The 19450-nt window shown below is 45.1% G+C and overlaps 1 protein-coding gene across 4 annotated transcripts in view; it reads right to left on the minus strand.

The window, feature by feature from the left end:
* MREG (melanoregulin) overlaps window positions 1-19195 on the minus strand; it is a 74925-nt gene extending 55730 nt beyond the window's left edge. For 2 of the 4 annotated variants that reach the window (XR_010129701.1, XR_008677462.2), the window contains exons 1-2: window positions 18751-19176; window positions 1854-2013 (exon numbers count right to left, since the gene is read on the minus strand). Coding sequence is in view for 2 of the 4 variants with exons in the window: in XM_063695185.1 (XP_063551255.1) it covers window positions 1854-2013; window positions 18751-18845 (255 nt within the window). In the remaining 2 variants the exon portion in view is untranslated. Of the gene's footprint in view, window positions 1-1853; window positions 2014-18750 lie in introns of all 4 variants that reach the window. The other 2 variants (XM_063695185.1, XM_004033178.4) reach the window with 2 other exon arrangements.
* Between the last annotated feature and the right edge of the window lie 255 nt (window positions 19196-19450).

Consider the following 19450-nt stretch of genomic DNA (forward strand, 5'->3'; position numbering starts at 1 on the left):
GAGCAAACCACCATGGCACGTGTATACCTATGTAACCTGCACATTCTGCAGATGTATCCCAGAACTTACAGTATAATTTTAAAAAAAGATGGAGAAGAGGGAGAAGGGGAAGAAGAAGGAGAAGAAGAGGAAGAAGAAGGAGAAGAAGAGGAAGAAGAAGAAAAGAAGGAGGGGGAGGAGGAGGAGGAAGCTTCTGGAGGACCCATCACACCAAGCCCAAGGACCAGCACAAAAAAGACACAATGGGCCACTTTAGAAGCTGTGCTTTTCAAGAGGGCTTTGTTGTTCATGTTCCTCTGCTGTCTTCCGAAAAGTAAAGATAAGTGGGAAGAAAGGTGGGAGCTCCTCCAGGGAGAGCTGCCAAATTCAGCTACAAATACTTTTCCAGCCCCTTTCACATTTGCATGGGGCCCTGGTGAGAGAGAGAGACAGAAAGAGAGAAGAGAGAGAGAGAGAGACACTGTACATTATTTCCGTATTGCTGTTACTGTTTTGGGCAGAGTCAGGGAAGAAGAGGAAGAAAAGAGAAGAAATGACTCTGTTTTCACCAGCAGAAACCTTAACTGGTTAATATAATACAGGAGTGTAAGAATTTGTTCTTTCCACTAAAGAGAAAACAAGGCCATGCATTCCCAATTATATGCTCAGAAAGGGCAGCCAGGGAGTGCAGTTCTTGGCAGCAGCAGGATTTATGACTTGCCTTCAGCATTGCCCATCACAGAGGGGATTTTGCTGGGGACATGGGCAGCCAGAGGTAGTGGGTGCTCGGTCACTAGTGGGATGCTACACAGCAGCCACTGAAGGAGTCCCAGTCCACCCTTCCCCAGGCCTCAAGAGCAGAGGCAACTGCCGGCCCTTCCCCCATCCTGTGATCCACATCTCTAACCCCTCCAAAGCATGCAACTCACATCAGAATAAAAGGACCGGGACACATGGCACTTCTAAAAGTTATCACCTCCTGCTAAAATATGTTTTTTTGGGAAAAAAAAAAGTTACCAATTACCAAAAATAAAGAAACCTCGATAAGGAAAAGACAAGCTCCACAGCACCTCCACCCACCCCCCGCCACCAATATACACACTAAACCCAACTATAAGTTTCCCTACCCTGCTCAATTCCTCTACACAAAGAAGCATGGAGTGTATATTTAATTACAGGTTTCTCCTCAGAGGTAGCTGATGAACACAGAAGTCAGAAAACCTAACTCAAACATGACTTTCCAAAGAAAGGAGAAAAAAAGTATGATTGTCTTTGCTGTTTTTTCTTAACTTACAGAGTTCTCTCCTTTTTAATATTCTAGTGTTCTTAAATCAATCACTTTGGATTTAGAGTTATTGTGAGGGTTCAAGGCTTATCACAAGAAGTATCTCAAATATATGGTGGATCCACTGCTGTCTGATCAGTATACATAATTTAAGGACCTTTAAACAGGAAAAAAAAAACTAATTCAGGCTTCACTAATTCAAAATTAGTGATAATGCAAAGTACCCTTCAAACTTCAGTCTGAATCAAGTAAGTGTGGCTTACTAAACAACTGGAAAGATTAGAGATGGACGGTTTAAGCCATTTAAGATGACAAACTATCTTCACACTCTTCAACAGCATTGCCTTGCATGTAATTTGTGCCATTAAGGTAGGAATTAGAAATGAGCCTTATCTCTATATCAAGCAGGTCAATCAAGACTAGCTATAATTAGCAACCAGTGATAATATATGCTGCTAAAATACCTGTCCTTCATTTCAAACATTTCATCCTTCATTCTTTTTGTTATTTCAAGGGGATCTTCTCAGGAATTACTATTTTTTACTATATAGCATCATCTGCGCACAGCAAGACATCAAAAGGTGCTCACCTCTGAGTCTTTGGCCTGCTGATTACGAATGACTATCAAATTGTACAGGGTTCTGTCGTCGTCTGCCTCTGTGTGGGACACATCATGGGGCATACTCCATAAATTCTTCTCATCATCCCTCACCAGAGTTGCTCCAAATGAGGAATATGGATTGTTATCACTGTTGTATAAAAAAAGGAAAGATTGGGGTTTTTTAATATATATAAAATGTTATATGTCATATGCATGCAACATACAATATCAATTAAAACTTATACTATGTAATATATAAATATATTGTCAAAAAGGTCTGAATTGTCTTTAATAATTAAGCATAACACAACAGAGCAGTAAAAACAAACCAAAAATATAAGTAAATCACTTTAAAAAGAACAGAGAACAGATGTACCTGAGCAGAGGTAATTACTACAATTAAATATGAAATTCAGCACCGAGTACCCCAGAAGCTAAGACAACAAAGGAAATTCAATTCTTTTTTTTTTTTTTTTTTTTTGAGACAGAGTCTCGCTTCATCACCCAGCATCACCCAGGCTGGAGTGCAGTGGCACGACCTCAGCTCACTACAGCCTCCACCTCTCAGGTTCAAGTGATTTTCCTGCCTCAGCCTACCGAGTAGCTGGCATTACAGGTGCCTGCCACCACACTCGGCTAATTCTTGTATTTTTCATAAAGACAGGGTTTTGCCATGTTGGTCAGGCTGGTCTTGAACTCTTGGCCTCAAGTGATCTGTCCACTGCGGCCTCCCGAAGTGCTGGGATTATAGGTGTGAGCCACTGCGCCCAGCCAGGAATAGAATTCTTGTGTGATTAAAAGAAGAAAACGATTAACATGAAGGGATGAACGTTTGACTGGCTCTGAGTTCAAGGAAGAATAGTAAACTTGGAGTACAATGATATATAATAGCTATCAAATTCCTTATGCCAGGAAAATTAAGTAATAAACATGCGTACCCAAAGACTTTCAATAAACAAGGCAGAATGTTGAGTGAGAATTTCAGTAGTCCCGTTCTGTACATTTGTTTTATGATTTATGCCTCATAAGGTGGTACCTGGGTGTGGACTTACAGAGAAGATTAGTGACAGAGCATCACATCTGGGGCATGCCTGCACACAGCCCTAGTTAACTTCTGTAACCCCCAGTTGACTTCTGTGGGAAGGACAAGTAGGGTCATACAGAAGCTATTCACTTCATCTACTAATATGTATAAAGCACTGACTACATGCTAATCACAGGGCTCAGTAAAATTGCGAGCAAAACAGACATCATCCCTGTCCTTGGACCTCACTAGAGTCTAGCATGGGAAACACATTAATGAATGATCACATGACTATAAAATAAAAATTGTGATAAGTGCCATTAAGTGGGAGCTCAGGAGGCCATGAGAACATATGCAAACTGCTAAGAGAAAATCCTCATGAAGGCAGGCGTCAGGTAGGCGTCATGAAGAAGAGATGCTGGAGCTTTAAGTGGAAAAACAAGAACAGAGTTGCAGGCAGAGGAAACAGCATCTTCAAAGGCCTGGGGTGGAAGGAAACAGGAAATGTTAAGATGTCAATATGGGATGCTCAGAAGTTGGCACTAAGGAAATTTTGCAACAGGAAGCAAAGTGCCAGTCCCCAGATTGGGGTTCAGCAGCAGGAACCCACCCAGCTAGGGAGGGGCTCCAGCCCTAGAGGTACAGGTCAGACTACCAATCACTGCCTCAAATTTTGGAAGACAGGGCCGGGCACGGTGGCTCACGCCTGTGATCCCAACACTTTGGGAGGCTGAGGCAGGTGGATCACCTGAAGTCAGGAGTTCAAGACCAGCATGGCAAAACCCCATCTCTACTAAAAATACAAAAATTAGCCAGGTGTGGTGACACATGCCTGTAATCCCAGCTACTCAGGAGGCTGAGGCAGGAAAATCGCTTGAACCGGGGAGACAGAGGTTGCAGTGAGCTGAGATCGCGCCATTGTACTCCAGTCTGGGCGACAAGAGCAAAACTCCATCTCACACACACACAAAAAATAATAATAATAATAATAATTGGGACAACAACCAGGGCCCACTTACAAAAACTAGGGCAAAAGGTGGGGACAGAATCTTGGAACCAAGGCTAGCAGGAGACCAGCTACCTGAATCAGCATGGGGTTTAGAGACTGAATATTGAACAGTGCTCCTGAAATCCTTGTGGCTGCAAGTCAGAAGTTTAGGGTCTGGGACTGAACAAAGTACCTGGCCCTATGGGGAAAGGTGCAGATGATGGGAAATCAGACACAGCTCAGGCACACTATGCTCAGAACCACGCTGTTTTTACTGATTAATACCATAAAAGCTAGAACACAGGCAGCCCCACAGCCTGACTCTTCCTAAGAATGATGAACCAGTGAAAGAGGAGGAAAATGATGCCTTTGGGCCCTGCCCATGTGAACTTTTATGAGCATGTCAAATTCATTCATTTCATTCATTCCATTGTTTGTTTATTCAACAAATGTGGAATAAATGCCTGCTGTATACTGAGTACCGGGCTGGGTGCCATGGGGGCATGAAGATAAATAGGACGTTGTCTCTGCCCTTAACATAACTATAATGCAATGAGATCAGTACATTTTTTTAAAAAAAGTCTACACAGATTGTTGTAGGAACAAACAGGAAGAAGTGATACGTTATGTATGATGAGAAGGAAGTTCAAGAGCTAACCAGATCTGAGGACTGAACAGGCTTCCACCAGGAAGAGAAACAAGGGCAGAGTTATTCCTTGTAGAAGGATCAGCTCAAGCCAAAGCAGTATATGGAGGCTTCAGGAGCCCACGGGGTTGGGGAATCGAAGTATTCCTGCATGACTGCAGCACGTGGTGCGCGGAGCAAGGAAAATGGAGAGACGTGAAGAAGAAAAGGTAACGTGGGGTCAGACTAAAAGTAGTGCTGGTGTCCAAGCTTCATTCTGTGAACTGCAACATTATCAACAGGATTTTGAGCCATGTCAGGTCTGGATTTTAGAGAAATAACTCTGGGTGAAGGAAGAACAAGAAGATGGCTTAGGAGCGTGTCACAATCAACTGTCACACAGGAGTAGGTGTAATTTTCAAGCCATGCTCTTTGAGGTCCTGGTGTCAGGGGGCCTTGGGACCACAGTGGGGCAGAAGTAGAGAAAGAGATGGGCAGGGCTTCTCTGGAAGAGATAGAAAGAAGCCCATGAACCAACCACAACCAGAGCAGCTTCTCCATTCAAATAGTCTTTGTTAGAGCTAGAAGAAAGATTGTTTGAGGTACAGGAAAAATGGGGTTCTACTGCTAAACAAATACATAATTTTGAACATTCTGAAATTATGATTGAGATAAAAGTAAGCCAGGTTGAGAGCGAGAGAAATAGCAGTGAGAGTGGAAATGAGGACCGATTCCAGCAGCATCAGAGAGCGGGTGACAGCAGCCCATGGTGGGAGGCACAGAGGTACCAGCAAAGGTGATGCCTTTAACTGTAACACATGGGGCAGAAGCCAAGGCTGACATTATGAGCCTGCAGGATGTTCAGGGAGATGTCAGGGATCTGGGTTTAGGAGCAAGGACAGGGTAGAGATCTAGATGTGGGAGCAATACACAGCATTTCATGGCATCACAGAAGCAGGTCAGAGAATCAGAAGAACGGTCTTAGGGGATTTGGAGAGGGAAGAGAATAGGTGAGTCAAGAAAGAGAGATCAGGCAGGACAAAGAGCAGGTGGACACCAGAGAAGTGTCAATAACATGAAAGATGCTGACTCCAATTTCTTTCTGCAGCCAATGATATGCAACCACTGCATAATATATTCAGGGCTTGAGCCAAGGGCTCCTGCATTCCACCCCTCACGTTACACAAGCATCTAAGGTAAGAAGGATGGGTGGCATTGGCCTACTTTGCAGATAGGGACAAGAATACTGCAGTGCTTGACTTCTTCTGGGCCAGACAGCCAGCTGACAGTCCCCCCAACATGAGTTCCTGGGTGGGGATCTCGGAGCAGCCACTGTTATATAACTCAACATCCAAATGCTGTGACAGGGATGCACTCACAGTGAAGTAGCTCAGATAATAACTACCTGTGTGGATGCTCCCTGTACAAACCAGCAGGTTCCCCTGTGGCTTGTCCCCAGGATGCACTCTCCTTGAGTCACCCAGACCTGGCACAGAGCTTCCACCAAGAGCTGCAACCATGGCTTCCAACATCACAATAACTGCACCTCTGGAGCAATGAAACCCTGGTACTTTTCCTGACATTGGTCTTCCATCTTCCCCCAGATGTGTTTCATTTCTATGTCTTGTCTCCTCAACAGGTGGGTCAGTTCCTCTAGGGCAGGGGTTGTATCCAGTATTTCTTCTACATTTCTACATTTCTTCCCCACATCACCTAGCAGGGTCCTAGGATACAGCAGTTGCCTTAAAAGTACTTGTTGAATGCAACAAACTGTGCTGTGATCCCAATCTGCTGAAGGAAATCCCAGACATAACTCATGGTTACCGCCTTTTAAAAATTTCCCTAAAGCAGGAGCTTTAGAAAGGAGCCAGTATGTACCTGAAAAATCAGTAAAAATAACGTTAGACCATGAATAATCTAGCCACCTTTTACTTTACTAAGCCACAATTTATTTTCCTATTTTAAAATGACGATCTCAGCTGCCTCCCTGGCCAATTCCCAACCCTCTCACAACCTCTCTCTCTATCTCTCTGTCCCTCCTCTCTCTAGCTGTCTCTGTCTCTCTTTCCTGTCTCTTGCTCTCTCTGTCACTTCTTTTCCTCTTTATTTCTCCTCTCCTCTCTCTAGCTGTCTCTGCATCTCTGTCTTTCCTCTCTTTTTCTCGCTTATCGCATCCATCCACACACATACATGCGTGACTTCAGCCAGCATAAAACACTAGCCTCTCATCCTTAATCTACAAGCCCAAGTAAAGCTCTATAGGAAAGTCAACCCCAGCCTGTTTAGAAGTGCCCATGTCTCCAGAAGGTGAGTGCCTCCTGAGTTCTCACCATATCTAGCCCTGCCCTAATTAGAAGAAGTATTCCCCTAACAAGCCTCCAACTCTGCCTAGCCACTGATATTCAGGGGATGATGTAAATCAGGAAAGAGAACCAACCGCTGTGCCCCTGGACCGGCAATGCCTCCCAGCAGTGGTATTCTCTGCGAGCTCCTGGGCCCTCCCCAGCAGGATCTGACCTGCTCGTGGCTACGAAGCAGCCTCCTCCACTCTGCCCCTCTCCCTCTCCAGACCCAGACCTGGCTCCTGCTTCGTTCTTATTCAGTAATTGCAAGCTTTCTTTGGGGCATAGGAAAGGTGGGGTGCCACTGTTAAATAAATAAACAAAGAACTTTTTTCAAAATATTAGTGAAAATGCGCAGGGGCTGTGAGCTCATTCAGCAGCATCAGAAGCATCTGTGAGAGTTGGCCTGGCTCACCAGATCCTGGGTCCCGTTCTCTGGGCCTGCCCCTTTCACTCCTGCACAGCCACCAGGTCAAGGTATCAAGCCACATTGTTTTAAAACTTTTAACCCTTTGGACAGAGAAACTAGAACAGAGAGAAGCCTACAGCAAATGGCCTAAGGAGAAGCAACTTTGGAACCTCTATGTATCCCAGACCATGAAGGGCTCTGGGGCCTGTGTCAACAGAATTTAGTGCAAAGGCCTGGGGGTCTGGGCCTGAAAACCCCTGGGAGGACAGATGGGGGGAAACAGACCATAAGTCAGAAGGTTCCCTTTCTCTCCCTCCCCCATATCATGAGTTCTAAAAGGCTCTAAAGAAAGTGAGAGTGGTTGTTTTTCCCCTGGCCACCACCTGCTGATGATAAATATTTTATTAACATCAGGCATTTGAGAGGTGGCTCTGATATTACACACTAAGCTGCTTTTACTCTCAATAGGTAGGGTAAGATTTCACCCTTAATCCCACCCAGGGGCTCAAGACCCAATCAATCCAGAGTCTTTTCTTTCAACATGATATAAAAAAGAGACAAAGATTTGTAAGTACTAACTTCTGCCTGGGGATATGGCTGCAAAGTGCTAGTCAGCATTGAAGCTATTTACCAAGAGTTCCTCAGGATTCCTCACTACTAACAAGGGCTGCATGTAAAAGACCTTGGAAGGCTCCACAAAATACAGTGCACACAGGCTGGCCTCCGACACCAGCAGTTCCAGTGACTTTACTGCTCTCCCCACAGGCCATGTGGCAGTGGCCACTAGCTTAAGACTGAAACTCTGAAAACAGCAAAGAAAGAAAATCTCCAGTCAACAGCAACCAACGGTCCAGAAAAACAGGCTGCCAGGTCCACACCCTTGACACTCACAGACTTTTGGTTTGATTTCCTGCTAGGAAGTCGCTGGCCTGCTACCCCCCTGGCTTCAAGACCTTTCCCTTCTTCCCTCTATTGAGACCTCCCTGGGACGGAGCAGGTGAACCTAAGATCTTCTCCCTCTCCATCCTCGCCTTGCTTCCCTCCTCACTCTCCTTCTTTGTCTTTCCTTCAGTCCCTCCTTTCTCCCTCTCCTCTTTTCTTTCTTTTTTCTTTCTTCCCCCTCTCTCTTCCTCTCCTTTCTTTGTTTTTCTTTCTCCCTGTCCTTCTCTTTCTGTCTCTCTTCTCCTCTCTCCTTTTTCCTTCTCTCTCATTCTCTCTTTCCTTCTCTCTCTCTTTCCTATCTCTCCTTCCTTTGTTCTTTCTGATACTGGCTTTCTCTTACCTAGTCGATCCAGTGTTTAAACATGTCTTATCCCCAAGTTTATTTCTTATTTTTTTAATTTATTTTTTATTTTTTGAAACAGAGTCTTGCTGTGTTGCCCAAGCTGGGGTGTGGTGGGGCGATTGTTCCATTAGTTCCAGCGCTTTCCTCAGCACTCGCCACCTACACTCATGACCTCCTTCAGCCCCAGAGATGTGACCTGCCTCAGTGTGAAGGAAGAAAAGCCCTGGGCACCCCTTTCCTGGCATCCCACTCTGATGTGCTCCTACCGTTTGGGCTTTCTATTATCACGGTGAGGCAGAGCCCCACATGATGCTGCTTCACACATCTGTGCCCTGCTTTCAAGGCTTGAAGACGGTCCTGACAGGCACCCTGTGAAGCAAGCACTGTTATGTCATCCAGCTAAGGAAACACGAGGGCTCAGGAAGAAGACCCAGTCCTTGGTGTCTCCTCTGCTTTCATTCACACCTGGTCACTTCATCTAGTGCCATGCCTTTAAACATCATCTACATGAGGAAGATTCCCGAATCGGAATCCCCAGCTCAATACTCTCTCCCAAATTTCAAATTTCCCATCTCTGCTGGGATGTCTCACAGACAACACAAGCTCAGTGTGGTCCCGACCAAGCACCTGATCTTCCCGCTAAACCCATCCACAGGCTCCCCACTCAGATGATGGCAACTCCATCCTTCCCATTGCTCAGGCCAAGACCCTTGACGGCACCCCCCACTCCCTCATCCCCTATATCTATCCATCAGAAAATCCTATTGGCTCCACATTCAAAAAATATCCACCTCTACCACTACACCCTGAGCCAAGGCTTTTTATGTTTTGCATAAGAATTTCTACAGTTGTCTCTTTTACCCAGCTATTTCTTTCTATTCTTAACACAACAGCCAAAGTGATCCTTTTAATATGTAAATCAGATCATGTCATCCCTCAGCTGAAAACCTGCCAGTGGCTAACCCATTTGGCCTAGAGGATAAGCCAAAGTCCTGCAGTGGTCCCCAGGCCTGCAGTGACAGTCCACCACCCTGCCCTCTTAAGTTCCCTGAACCCATTAGTCAAGTCACACTTTGACCTCAGGGCCCTTGCACTGGCTGATCTCCATCTACCTAGAATGTTTTTCTCCTGACAGCCATGTCCTCACTCCTCCCTCTCCTTCAAGTCTTTGTTTAAACACCACCTCCTCAACAAGGCCTGCCCTGACCAACCTATTTAAAATTGCAAACATGCTCCCTCCCTTGCTCTACTTTTGTTTCCTACACACTTATTTATCTCCTAGTTTACTTATTATGTTTCCTGTTTATTGGGCTCCCCAACACTACCACCACCACCACTAGAACAAAAGCCACGAGGACAGGGATCTGTATCTACTTTGCTCAGTGATGTATCTCAAGTGCTTAAAACAGTGCCTGACAGGAGAATCACTCGAACCCGGGAGGCGGAGGTTGCAGTGAGCAGAGATAATGCCAATGCACTCCAGCCTAAATGACAGAGTTAGACTCTGCCTCAAAAAAAACGAAGAACAAAAAACAAACAAACAAAAAAACCTGTGCCTGGCACATAGTAAATGCTCAATAAATATTTGCTGAACCAATGCACTCTTGTTTCCCAAGTTCACAGGGCTCTAAACTGTAGAGATGAGTATGACTCTGTGTCTTCAAGCTCACAGACAAGCTCCTAACATTTTTTTTAGCTGTTTAAATTTATGAAAATTGGCCTTACAGTCTTGTGGGAGGAAGCAGATGATAAGCACATATGTTTATGCCATGTGACATTCAGAACTGTAAAGAAATACATAGTGAGTAAGGGACACAGTGAAGGGTGGGGCACTGTTTTAAGAGAGTGGTCAGGGTAGAATGTTCTGATAAAATGACTTTGAGAAGAGATCTAAATAAAGTGAAGGAGTTTTCCACACAGAAAACTAGAGAAAGAGTCTTCAAGGCAGGGCAGGCAGAAAGTGCAGAGGCCCTGAGGCTGGGGTGTGGGTGGTATATTTGAGGAACCGGGGGAAGCCAGTATGACTGAGGGATGAATAATTAATTTCACCTTATATGCTGACTTTAAACCATACTTAATAGCCCAAAACTGGAAACCACCCAAAAGTCCACCAAGAGTAGAATAGGGGAACAAAATGGAATACAGTCTAAAGCAATAAGAACCATGAACAAGGCTACACACAACAACACGGAGGAATCTCACAAAGCTCCACCAACAAAGTGAGTTCTATGAGAACACACAGTTTGATCCCGTTTATGCAAAGTTTAAAGGCAGGCAAAACAAAAGTACATCTTTAAGGTGCACACATAGGTGGGAAACCTAGAAGTCTAGACATGATCAAGGAGGAGATAAGGGGCTGGCAATAGCTATCTCTTGCCATGGGAGGTGGTTACAAGAGTATTCACTTTCTAGTTATTCTTTTTTTTTTTTTTTTTTGAGACAGGGTCTAGCTCTGTCACCCAGGCTGGAGTGCAGTGGCACAGTCTTGGCTCACTGCAGCCTCTGCTTCCCAGCTTCAAGTGATTCTTCTTCCTCAGCCTCCAGAGTAGCTGGGATTATAAGTGCCGCCACCACACCAAGCTAATTTTTTTGTATTTTGAGTAGACACAGGGTTTCACCATGTTGGCCAGGCTGGTCTCAAACTCCTGACCTCAAGTGATGCACCTGCCTCGGCCTCCCAAACTGTTGGGATTACAGGTGTGAGCCAACCATGCCCAGCCTATAGTTATTCTTTATACTGAACATATTTGCGTATGTTTTTCGTCTGTAATATCACACATTGGAACACAAGTTTTTAAAAGATTTTTGTAAAAAAAAAAAAAAAGCTAAGTAAGAGCCAATTCAGGACAGTGTCAAACAGTTCAGGGGTTCTTTTGTTGCACACTATGTCACCAAAATTATTTCCTAAAAGGGCACAAAAGAATAGAGTGCACGGTATATAACTGTCACAAAACAAAGATTTATTAACCAGACTAAAATAACTTCAGTTGCTAACAGAATAAACTATTTTACCCAGCATTTAAGCAGAGTTGACTTTTTAAACATAGGTGGTGTAGTGATAAGATCACTTCAAGATTCTAGAGAATAAAAAGTTGCAGGAAACTCTCACATGATGTGTAGGAGAAAGAAATTTCATCTTCTCGGGAACTTCCAATGGCACTATGACTAATGCAAGTCACAAAAAGAGAAGAGGGACGCTGTGGCTTGCCGGGGAAGAAAACCTTTAAAAGTCATCCTTGTGAATTTTGGACAGCTGACTTCTTATAAAGAGCTTCCCTCCTACGCGTTGGGCCTAAAGCCCAGTCCCTGGGATAGCACTCATGCACCTCTGGCCCTCCCCTATCACTCCCCTGTCTTTCAAGAAGGCAAAAACACCAGCCTTGCAATGGGAATCTTCCAGCCAGGGCACTTTCCTTCAGTAAAAACCCTTTGTGCCCCTGCAGGCACTTCCTGTGAATCATTGTCCGGCCCCAGAGCTACCAGCTTTGCAAACTGCAGGTTTCTGCAGGAAGCCACAGATGAGGTGTGCCAATCTTCCCAATCTGCTCAGAGACCTGGCTCCGGAAAACCCAATAGTATGTGCTGGGAAAAAAGTCAGGCCATCTGGGCCCCGGTCTGAGAAATCTCACTGACATAAATGTACTCGTCAACTTTCTAAAAGCCCTTCCAATGGGGAGAAGATGATTTGGTCAGCTCCAAGGTCATGTGAGTCCACACGGTAAAATGAAAAACTCTACAAATGTAAAAGATTATTATACTTTTAGAGTTGGTGGTGATTCCCTTTTACATGTTGTGAGCCCTCCTTTACCCCCACCCTTCTTTCCCACTGGCACCTGGTTTCCCTAGCCTCGATGCAGGAAAAGACCCAGTGTTTCTGGACCCCGGGCTATAACAATTCAGGGAAAGATTCAAACTCCAAACACAACTTCTAACACACACCACATAAGCAGCTAGTTCCATACCTCTCTGCACACCAGAAGGGCTCTGCTCTTTCTACGGCATTGAAATCTACTAGCATTTGAATCCCAGTTCGACCACGTGTGCCTCTAAGCAAGTTACTGAAGTTCTCTGTGTCTCAGTCTCCTCAATGGCCAACTGGGGACGGTGGAAATAATTACAGCCAATCTTCATTATTTGGAGATTCTGCATTTGCAAATTCGCCCACTCGTCAAAATTTACCTGTAACCCCAAAATCAATACTAGTGATGTTTCCAAGGCCATTCGTGAACATGCCTAGAGTGACAAAAAATTTAGAGTTGCCTGAGACGCACAGCCCCAGCCAAGGTCAAAAGGCAACACTCAGGCTTCTTGGTTCAGCTCTCAGATTGGAAACAAGCGTCCTTTTTGTGATCACTTAGCAACATTTTATTTATTTATTTATTTATTTATTTATTTATTTATTTATTTATTTATTTTGAGATGGAGTCTCGCTCTGTCACCCAGGCTGGAGTGCAGTGTCTCAATCTTGGCTCACTGCAACCTCCGCCTCCCAGATTCGAGTGATTCTCCTGTCTCAGCCTCCAGAGTAGCTGGGATTACAGGCATGTGCCACCACGCCCAGCTAATTTTTGTATTTTTAGTAGAGATGGGGTTTCACCACGTTGGCCAGGCTGGTCTCATACTGCTGACCTCAAGTGATCCACCTGTCTTGGTCTCCCGAAGTGCTGGGATTACAGGTGTGAGCCACCGCACCCAACCCCCACTTAGCGGCATTTTTTTTGCATTTTTGTACTTTACCTGGCAATTTCACTGTTTAGAATATCTCCCAAAGTGTAGTGCTGAAGTGCTAACATACATGTTGGATAAGCTTCACTCCAACCTGAGATACAGGGTGTTGGCCATGAGTTCAATGTTGATAGATCAACAATATATATTAAATAAGGTGTCTTTAGGCAGAAACACATTTAAAAAGTTATGTATTGATTGGTTGACAGGGATCTAATCCTGCCATCGGCTCACAGGAACCTAACTCTGTATTGCCCCTAGGAACAATGGTTCAGTATTCACTAATTCAGTGTTCAAGCGACTTTACAGAACCTAACTACCACAGACAACAAGAATCAGCTGTGCTTCATAGGGCTATGGTGGGGATTTCATTAACAGATATAGAAGAAATGGTTTAGTTTGAGTCACGCCGCTTGGGGCAGAGACTGAGTTGAAGAGGAAAGTGTCTCTGACAAGGAGGTTCATCTTCCCTGCCCTCATGCTCCTGATCCTGTACAGATTGGGCTTAGTGCTTGTGACAGACTAGGCACTGTTGTAAATGCTTTGTATCTGTGGGCCATTCAGGAAAATTCAATTTGTAACAATTGTTACTCTCTAATTTCTATTAGCTGTTAATAACTGATAATCAAACATCGTTACATCTGTCTGATTTTTCAACAGCAAAAGAAGAAATGGAAAGAATGAACAACAATAGCTGTGATTTTATGTGTGGCTCTCTCTTAAGCCACCCAAGTGGACCATATAATGAGCTTCCAAATCTGTTTTGCTCCTTGTTCATCTGGATGCCCACCTGCAGCTTCCATTCATGATAACAAACTTGATGCCCTCTGCAGGCAATGAATGGACAGACGTCACTGTTTTATTTTTCTACAGTGCCTGAATTCCTGGGAGGGAAAAGTAAAATAAAATCTCAGTTTGCTCTAGATGACTGTTTTGTGCCCACACAAAGGATCATTCTAAAAAGGAATTGATCAGGACCTTCGGGTGTGGGCCAAACTCAAAACAAATTGAATTTTCCTGAATGGCCCACAGATACAAAGCATTTACAACAGTGTCTAGTCTGTCACAAGCACTAAGCCCAATCTGTACAGGATCAGGAGCATGAGGGCAGGGAAGATGAACTTCCTTGTCAGAGACACTTTCCTCTTCAACTCAGTCTCTGCCCCAAGCGGCGTGACTCAAACTAAACCATTTCTTCTATATCTGTTAATGAAATCCCCACCATAGCCCTATGAAGCACAGCTGATTCTTGTTGTCTGTGGTAGTTAGGTTCTATAAAGTCACTTGAACACTGAATTAGTGAATACTGAACCATTGTTCCTAGGGGCAATACAGAGTTAGGTTCCTGTGAGCCGATGGCAGGATTAGATCCCTGTCAACCAATCAATACATAAGTTTGTTTTATGTGTTTCTGCCTAAAGACACCTTATTTAATATATATTGTTGATCTATCAACATTGAACTCGTGGCCAACACCCTATATCTCAGGTTGGAGTGAAGCTTATCCAACATGTATGTTAGCACTTCAGCACTACACTTTGGGAGATATTCTAAACAGTGAAATTGCCAGGTAAAAGTACAAAAATGCAAAAAAAAAAAATGCTGCTAAGTGGGGGTTGGGTGCGGTGGCTCACACCTGTAATCCCAGCACTGAAAAAGTTCAAAGCAACCCTTGTGAAAGATCCCTCGGTGCATGACATTTACACCACAGCCAGCTTCTCTGTGTTCTGATTCAGCATCTCCCAGGCCTCTGATGTCTGTATTAGATCCTACATGGCAGTAGGCTCCATGGTGCCAAAAGACCTGAGCGTCTTTCTCCTTAAAGGTGACTGCAGCTGTGCCTCCAGGAACACAAACATGCTCAGGAGAATCACATGTTCAAGCGATTCTCCTGCCTCAGCCTCCCAAGTAGTTGGGATTACAGGTGCCCGCCACCACACCCAGCTAATTTTTTTTATTTTTAATAGAGACGGGGTTCACCATGTTGGCCAGCCTGGTCTCGAACTCCTGACCTCAGGTGATTCGCCTGCCTCGGCCTCCCAAAGTGCTGGGATTACAGGTGTGACCCACTGCACCTGGCCTCAGGTAGATTTTTATATGGCAAGAGCATGCTCTTATCACTGATGGAAGAAAGCCATGCTGCCAAAGTGAAATAATTACCAATGCTTTGGGCCCACACATCTTTCAAAAGTACTCTGTAATGGGCTGAATAGCTTTCCCCCAAAAGATATGTCCAAGTCCTAATTCCCAGTCACTATAATTATGACCTTATTTGAAAACAAGGTCTTTGCAGATGTAATTAAGTCAAGGATCTTGAGATGAAATCATCCTAGGTTTTAGGGCAGACCCTAAATCCAATCACTGGTGTCCTCATAAGAGAAAAGAAAGGGAGATTTGAGACACAGAGGAGAGACACATCAAAGATGAAGGGAGGCAAAGACTGAAGCTGTGTGGCCACAAGTCAAGGAACACTGGGAGCAACCAGAAGCTGGAATCAGTGAAAAATGATTCTCCCCTACACCCTTTGGAAGGACTGTGGCCCTGCGGAAACCTTGATTTCAGACTTTTGGCTTCTAGAACTATGAAAGAATAGATTTCTCACTCTCTCTTTTTTTTTTTTTTTTTTTTTTGAGACGGAGTCTCGCTCTGTCGCCCAGGCTGGAGTGCAGTGGCGTGATCTCCATTCACTGCAAGCTCCGCCTCCCGGGTTCACACCATTCTCCTGCCTCAACCTCCCGAGTAGCTGGAACTACAGGCACCCGCCACCACACCCGGCTAATTTTTTGTATTTTTAGTAGAGACGGGGTTTCACCGTGTTAGCCAGGATGGTCTTGATCTCCTGACCTTGTGATCCGCCCGCCTCGGCCTCCCAAAGTGCTGGGATTACAGGCGTGAGCCACTGTGCCCGGCAGATTTCTCTCGTTTTAAAAGCCACCACGTTTATGGGAAGTGGTGGTGGCAACCACAGAAAACCAGTGATTACATACTCCAAGTATTTCTTTTAATTAATAAGATGAAATTTTGAACCAAAAGTCACTCACTATTTTACAGACAAATGATCAATGATCGGCCGGGCGCAGTGGCTCACGCCTGTAATCCCAGCACTTTGGGGAGACCGAGGCAGGCAGATCACGAGGTCAGGAGATAGAGACCATCCTGGATAACACGGTGAAGCCCCGTCTCTACTAAAAATACAAAAAATTAGCCGGGCGCAGTGGCCGGCACCTGTAGTCCCAGCTACTCGGGAGGCTGAGGCAGGAGAATGGCGTCAACCCGGGAGGCGGAGCTTGCAGTGAGCCGAGATCATGCCACTGCACTCCAGCCTGGGCAACAGAGCAAGACTCCGTCTCAAAAAAAAAAAAAAAAAAAAATAGTGGTGATTGTTGCTCAACTTTGTGAATGTACTAAAAACTACTGAATTGCATACTTTAAAAAATTTTTAAATCAACTAAAAAAAAGTTTTCAGATCCAATCTTCAGATGCCTTGTATAGGAAAGAACCTGCAGGTACCCAATATACACACACGCCACTGTTCCACGTATCCATTAATAAGCTGTTCTTCCCAATTATTGTTACATGGAAATGGTGCCAGAATGACACTAAACCACATGAGACCAGTCCACTCATACCCACATGCTCAGAATAACGATAATTAATAACTACAATTTATTGAGTGTTAACTATGTGTCACACTCTATACTAAGCACTTTATATGTATTATCTCCTTTCATCTCTCATGGCAAACCTTTGAAGTAAGTACTATTATCATCCCCATTTTACAGATGATGAAATTGAGGCACAAATAATTTTAATAACTTGTGCCAGGTTACCTAGTTGGGTGAGCAGACTCATTCCAGGCAACCTGATTCACAAGCCCTATGCTACTCCGCTCCAATTGACCCTGGGGCTTCTTAAAATCACATGCAAACTTCACTGACTTGTATTCACTGGATAGAAGCTAAGACAGGAGAGCATCTAGATTTTAAAACAACCAGAACTATTAACTGAAACAGCAATCCTGGACAGAAAACTGGAAATACTCAAGCCTCTGAGGTTGAAACTAAGCTCAAGTCTGTATTTCATGTTACGAAGAGCCCTGACAAGTTCAGCGTATAACCTAAGCATAAAATTCTAGATTGTAGTTACCCACTACCTATTAGATTAGAGATAGATTATTCCATTTCTCCCTACGCACAATAATCTAAAAATCTAAGTGGGAGTGTCATTGACAAGAGCAATCAAAATCACAGTATATTGTGTGTATGACTTTATATATATAATATACATGAGTTACATGTTTATATACATGTGTGCTTATCAAACAGCGAGGAGTAGATGGTAATTTCTAAGTACTACATCCTAGAAGAGGAAGATGGATAAGGGCAAAGTAATCAAAGAAGATTGCTTGAGAAGGCCTTGAAAATAGCTTTTGGGAAGGAGGAGCAAGGATAAAGGTCACCACTTGAGGGAGGGTTGGAGCGAATGAGTGGATTATTCCCACGGCCGCAAGGAGTGTACACTGTTTAATGTACTGGAAAATCAGAGTGGACAGGCAGGAAGGGGTTATGTAAGATCTCCAAAGTCAAGGGGGTGTTTGGACTTGATAGAGTAAGAAAAGGTAAATCATTCCTTAGAAAAAGTTGTGCAAGCTGTATTACGTGAGTTTCATACTTCAAAAGAAAGAAACCCTGGCTTTAGTATTTGCTTACTCAACCCTGGAATTCCACCTGAAATACTGTTTCCTAATTCCATTTTAAATATTCTGTTTCTGTCATGTCTACCCCTGAGGCATGACCTAGTCCAGCCTCGATTTCAGCAAACTCAAGATAGAAAATGATTGCTTAAAATCACAGCCCTGAACAAAACTGGGCTGTTATGGTCTCTTCACAAAGCCTCTTAGCTTATTGCTAATGAGCATTACATTTCCTCACACTTCATAGCTTAACCTGTAATGAATCAACATCCTAGTGAATAGGCTGCCCCTTGATGAAACATGCATTTTTTTCATGTGAAAAGTATTTCCTTATACTCAGTCACTGGAATCGTCTTCGTTGGGTAATAAAATTGAATGAGCAATAGACAACTTTTTTGCTGAGTGGCACAGAAATCCACAGTCGCCCGTTTCACTGTAATATACCGATCAAATACCCAGTCACAGTTGTATTTTATCAGACCCCTATGGAAACTTCTGATCAACTTCTCTCCCTTACTTCCCTGCCCAGGTAGGATACCCGAATTCTTGGCACTTTGCACAGACATCCAGCTGGGTCTCAGGTGTCTCCGAAGATTTGTGCTTTTCGGCAAAAATCTTACTCAAGGAACAAACCCAAAACATCCCATAAGGAACCAAGGGGCTGAGATGGCGCCTCCGCGTGCCCTTCCAGCAAGCCCACCTCCCCAACTCACACAAGCACACAGGTGTCCACACTCTCGGCGCCCGGCTACGGCCCAGGTAAGCCCAGATCCCGGCCCGGGCGGCGCACCCACCTGACGAGGGGCTCCTTCTCAGGCAGGGCGCGCTCCTCCAAGCACTCGCACCGGCAGCAGCAGCACACGGTTCTCAGCCAGTCCCTCAGCCCCATGGAGAGCGAGGGCCCCCACCGGCGCCGGAAGCCTGGGGCCGAGTCGCCGCGGCGAGCGATCGAGGCTGGGGCGCGGCCACCGCGCCAGCGTCCAGGTGCGGGGACAGCGGCAGCCCGGGCGTCGCGGGCTGGTCCGCGCGCATCACGCCGCGGCCGGGGACGCGGGCGAGGGCTGCAGGCCGCGCGCCCTCCTCTACTTGCGTTTTGTTTGGGGCGTGAGTTTTCTTCGGGCTTTTTTTCCCCTCTTTTAATTCCCCGAGCGCAATTTGGGGCGCATGCGTCCCCGAGACGCCCCGCTACCGCCCTCTAAGGGGGAAGCAGGGACTCCAGCCAGTCTTCAAAATCCCAGGGCACCGGAGGCTGGCAGCCGGGCTGGGGGAGGGCGGGAAGGGGAAAGCCCTGGAGCCACAGAGCACGAGGTTGGGCTGAATCTATTCCTACCTTTTATTGGCTTCACTGCGCGAGGAAATTAAAGATCCTCCCCCACCCCCACACGCCTTCAAAGCAGAGTTTTGGGCATGTTTTTGATGTCAGCTCCACACAGAGTAAAAGTTACCAAAAGAGCATGGATTGATGCATATCGACGTTGGGCAAAACCCCAGAGG

The sequence above is a fragment of the Gorilla gorilla genome, chromosome 11, assembly GCF_029281585.2.
Source record: "Gorilla gorilla gorilla isolate KB3781 chromosome 11, NHGRI_mGorGor1-v2.1_pri, whole genome shotgun sequence".
Taxonomy (NCBI): Eukaryota; Metazoa; Chordata; class Mammalia; order Primates; family Hominidae; genus Gorilla; species Gorilla gorilla.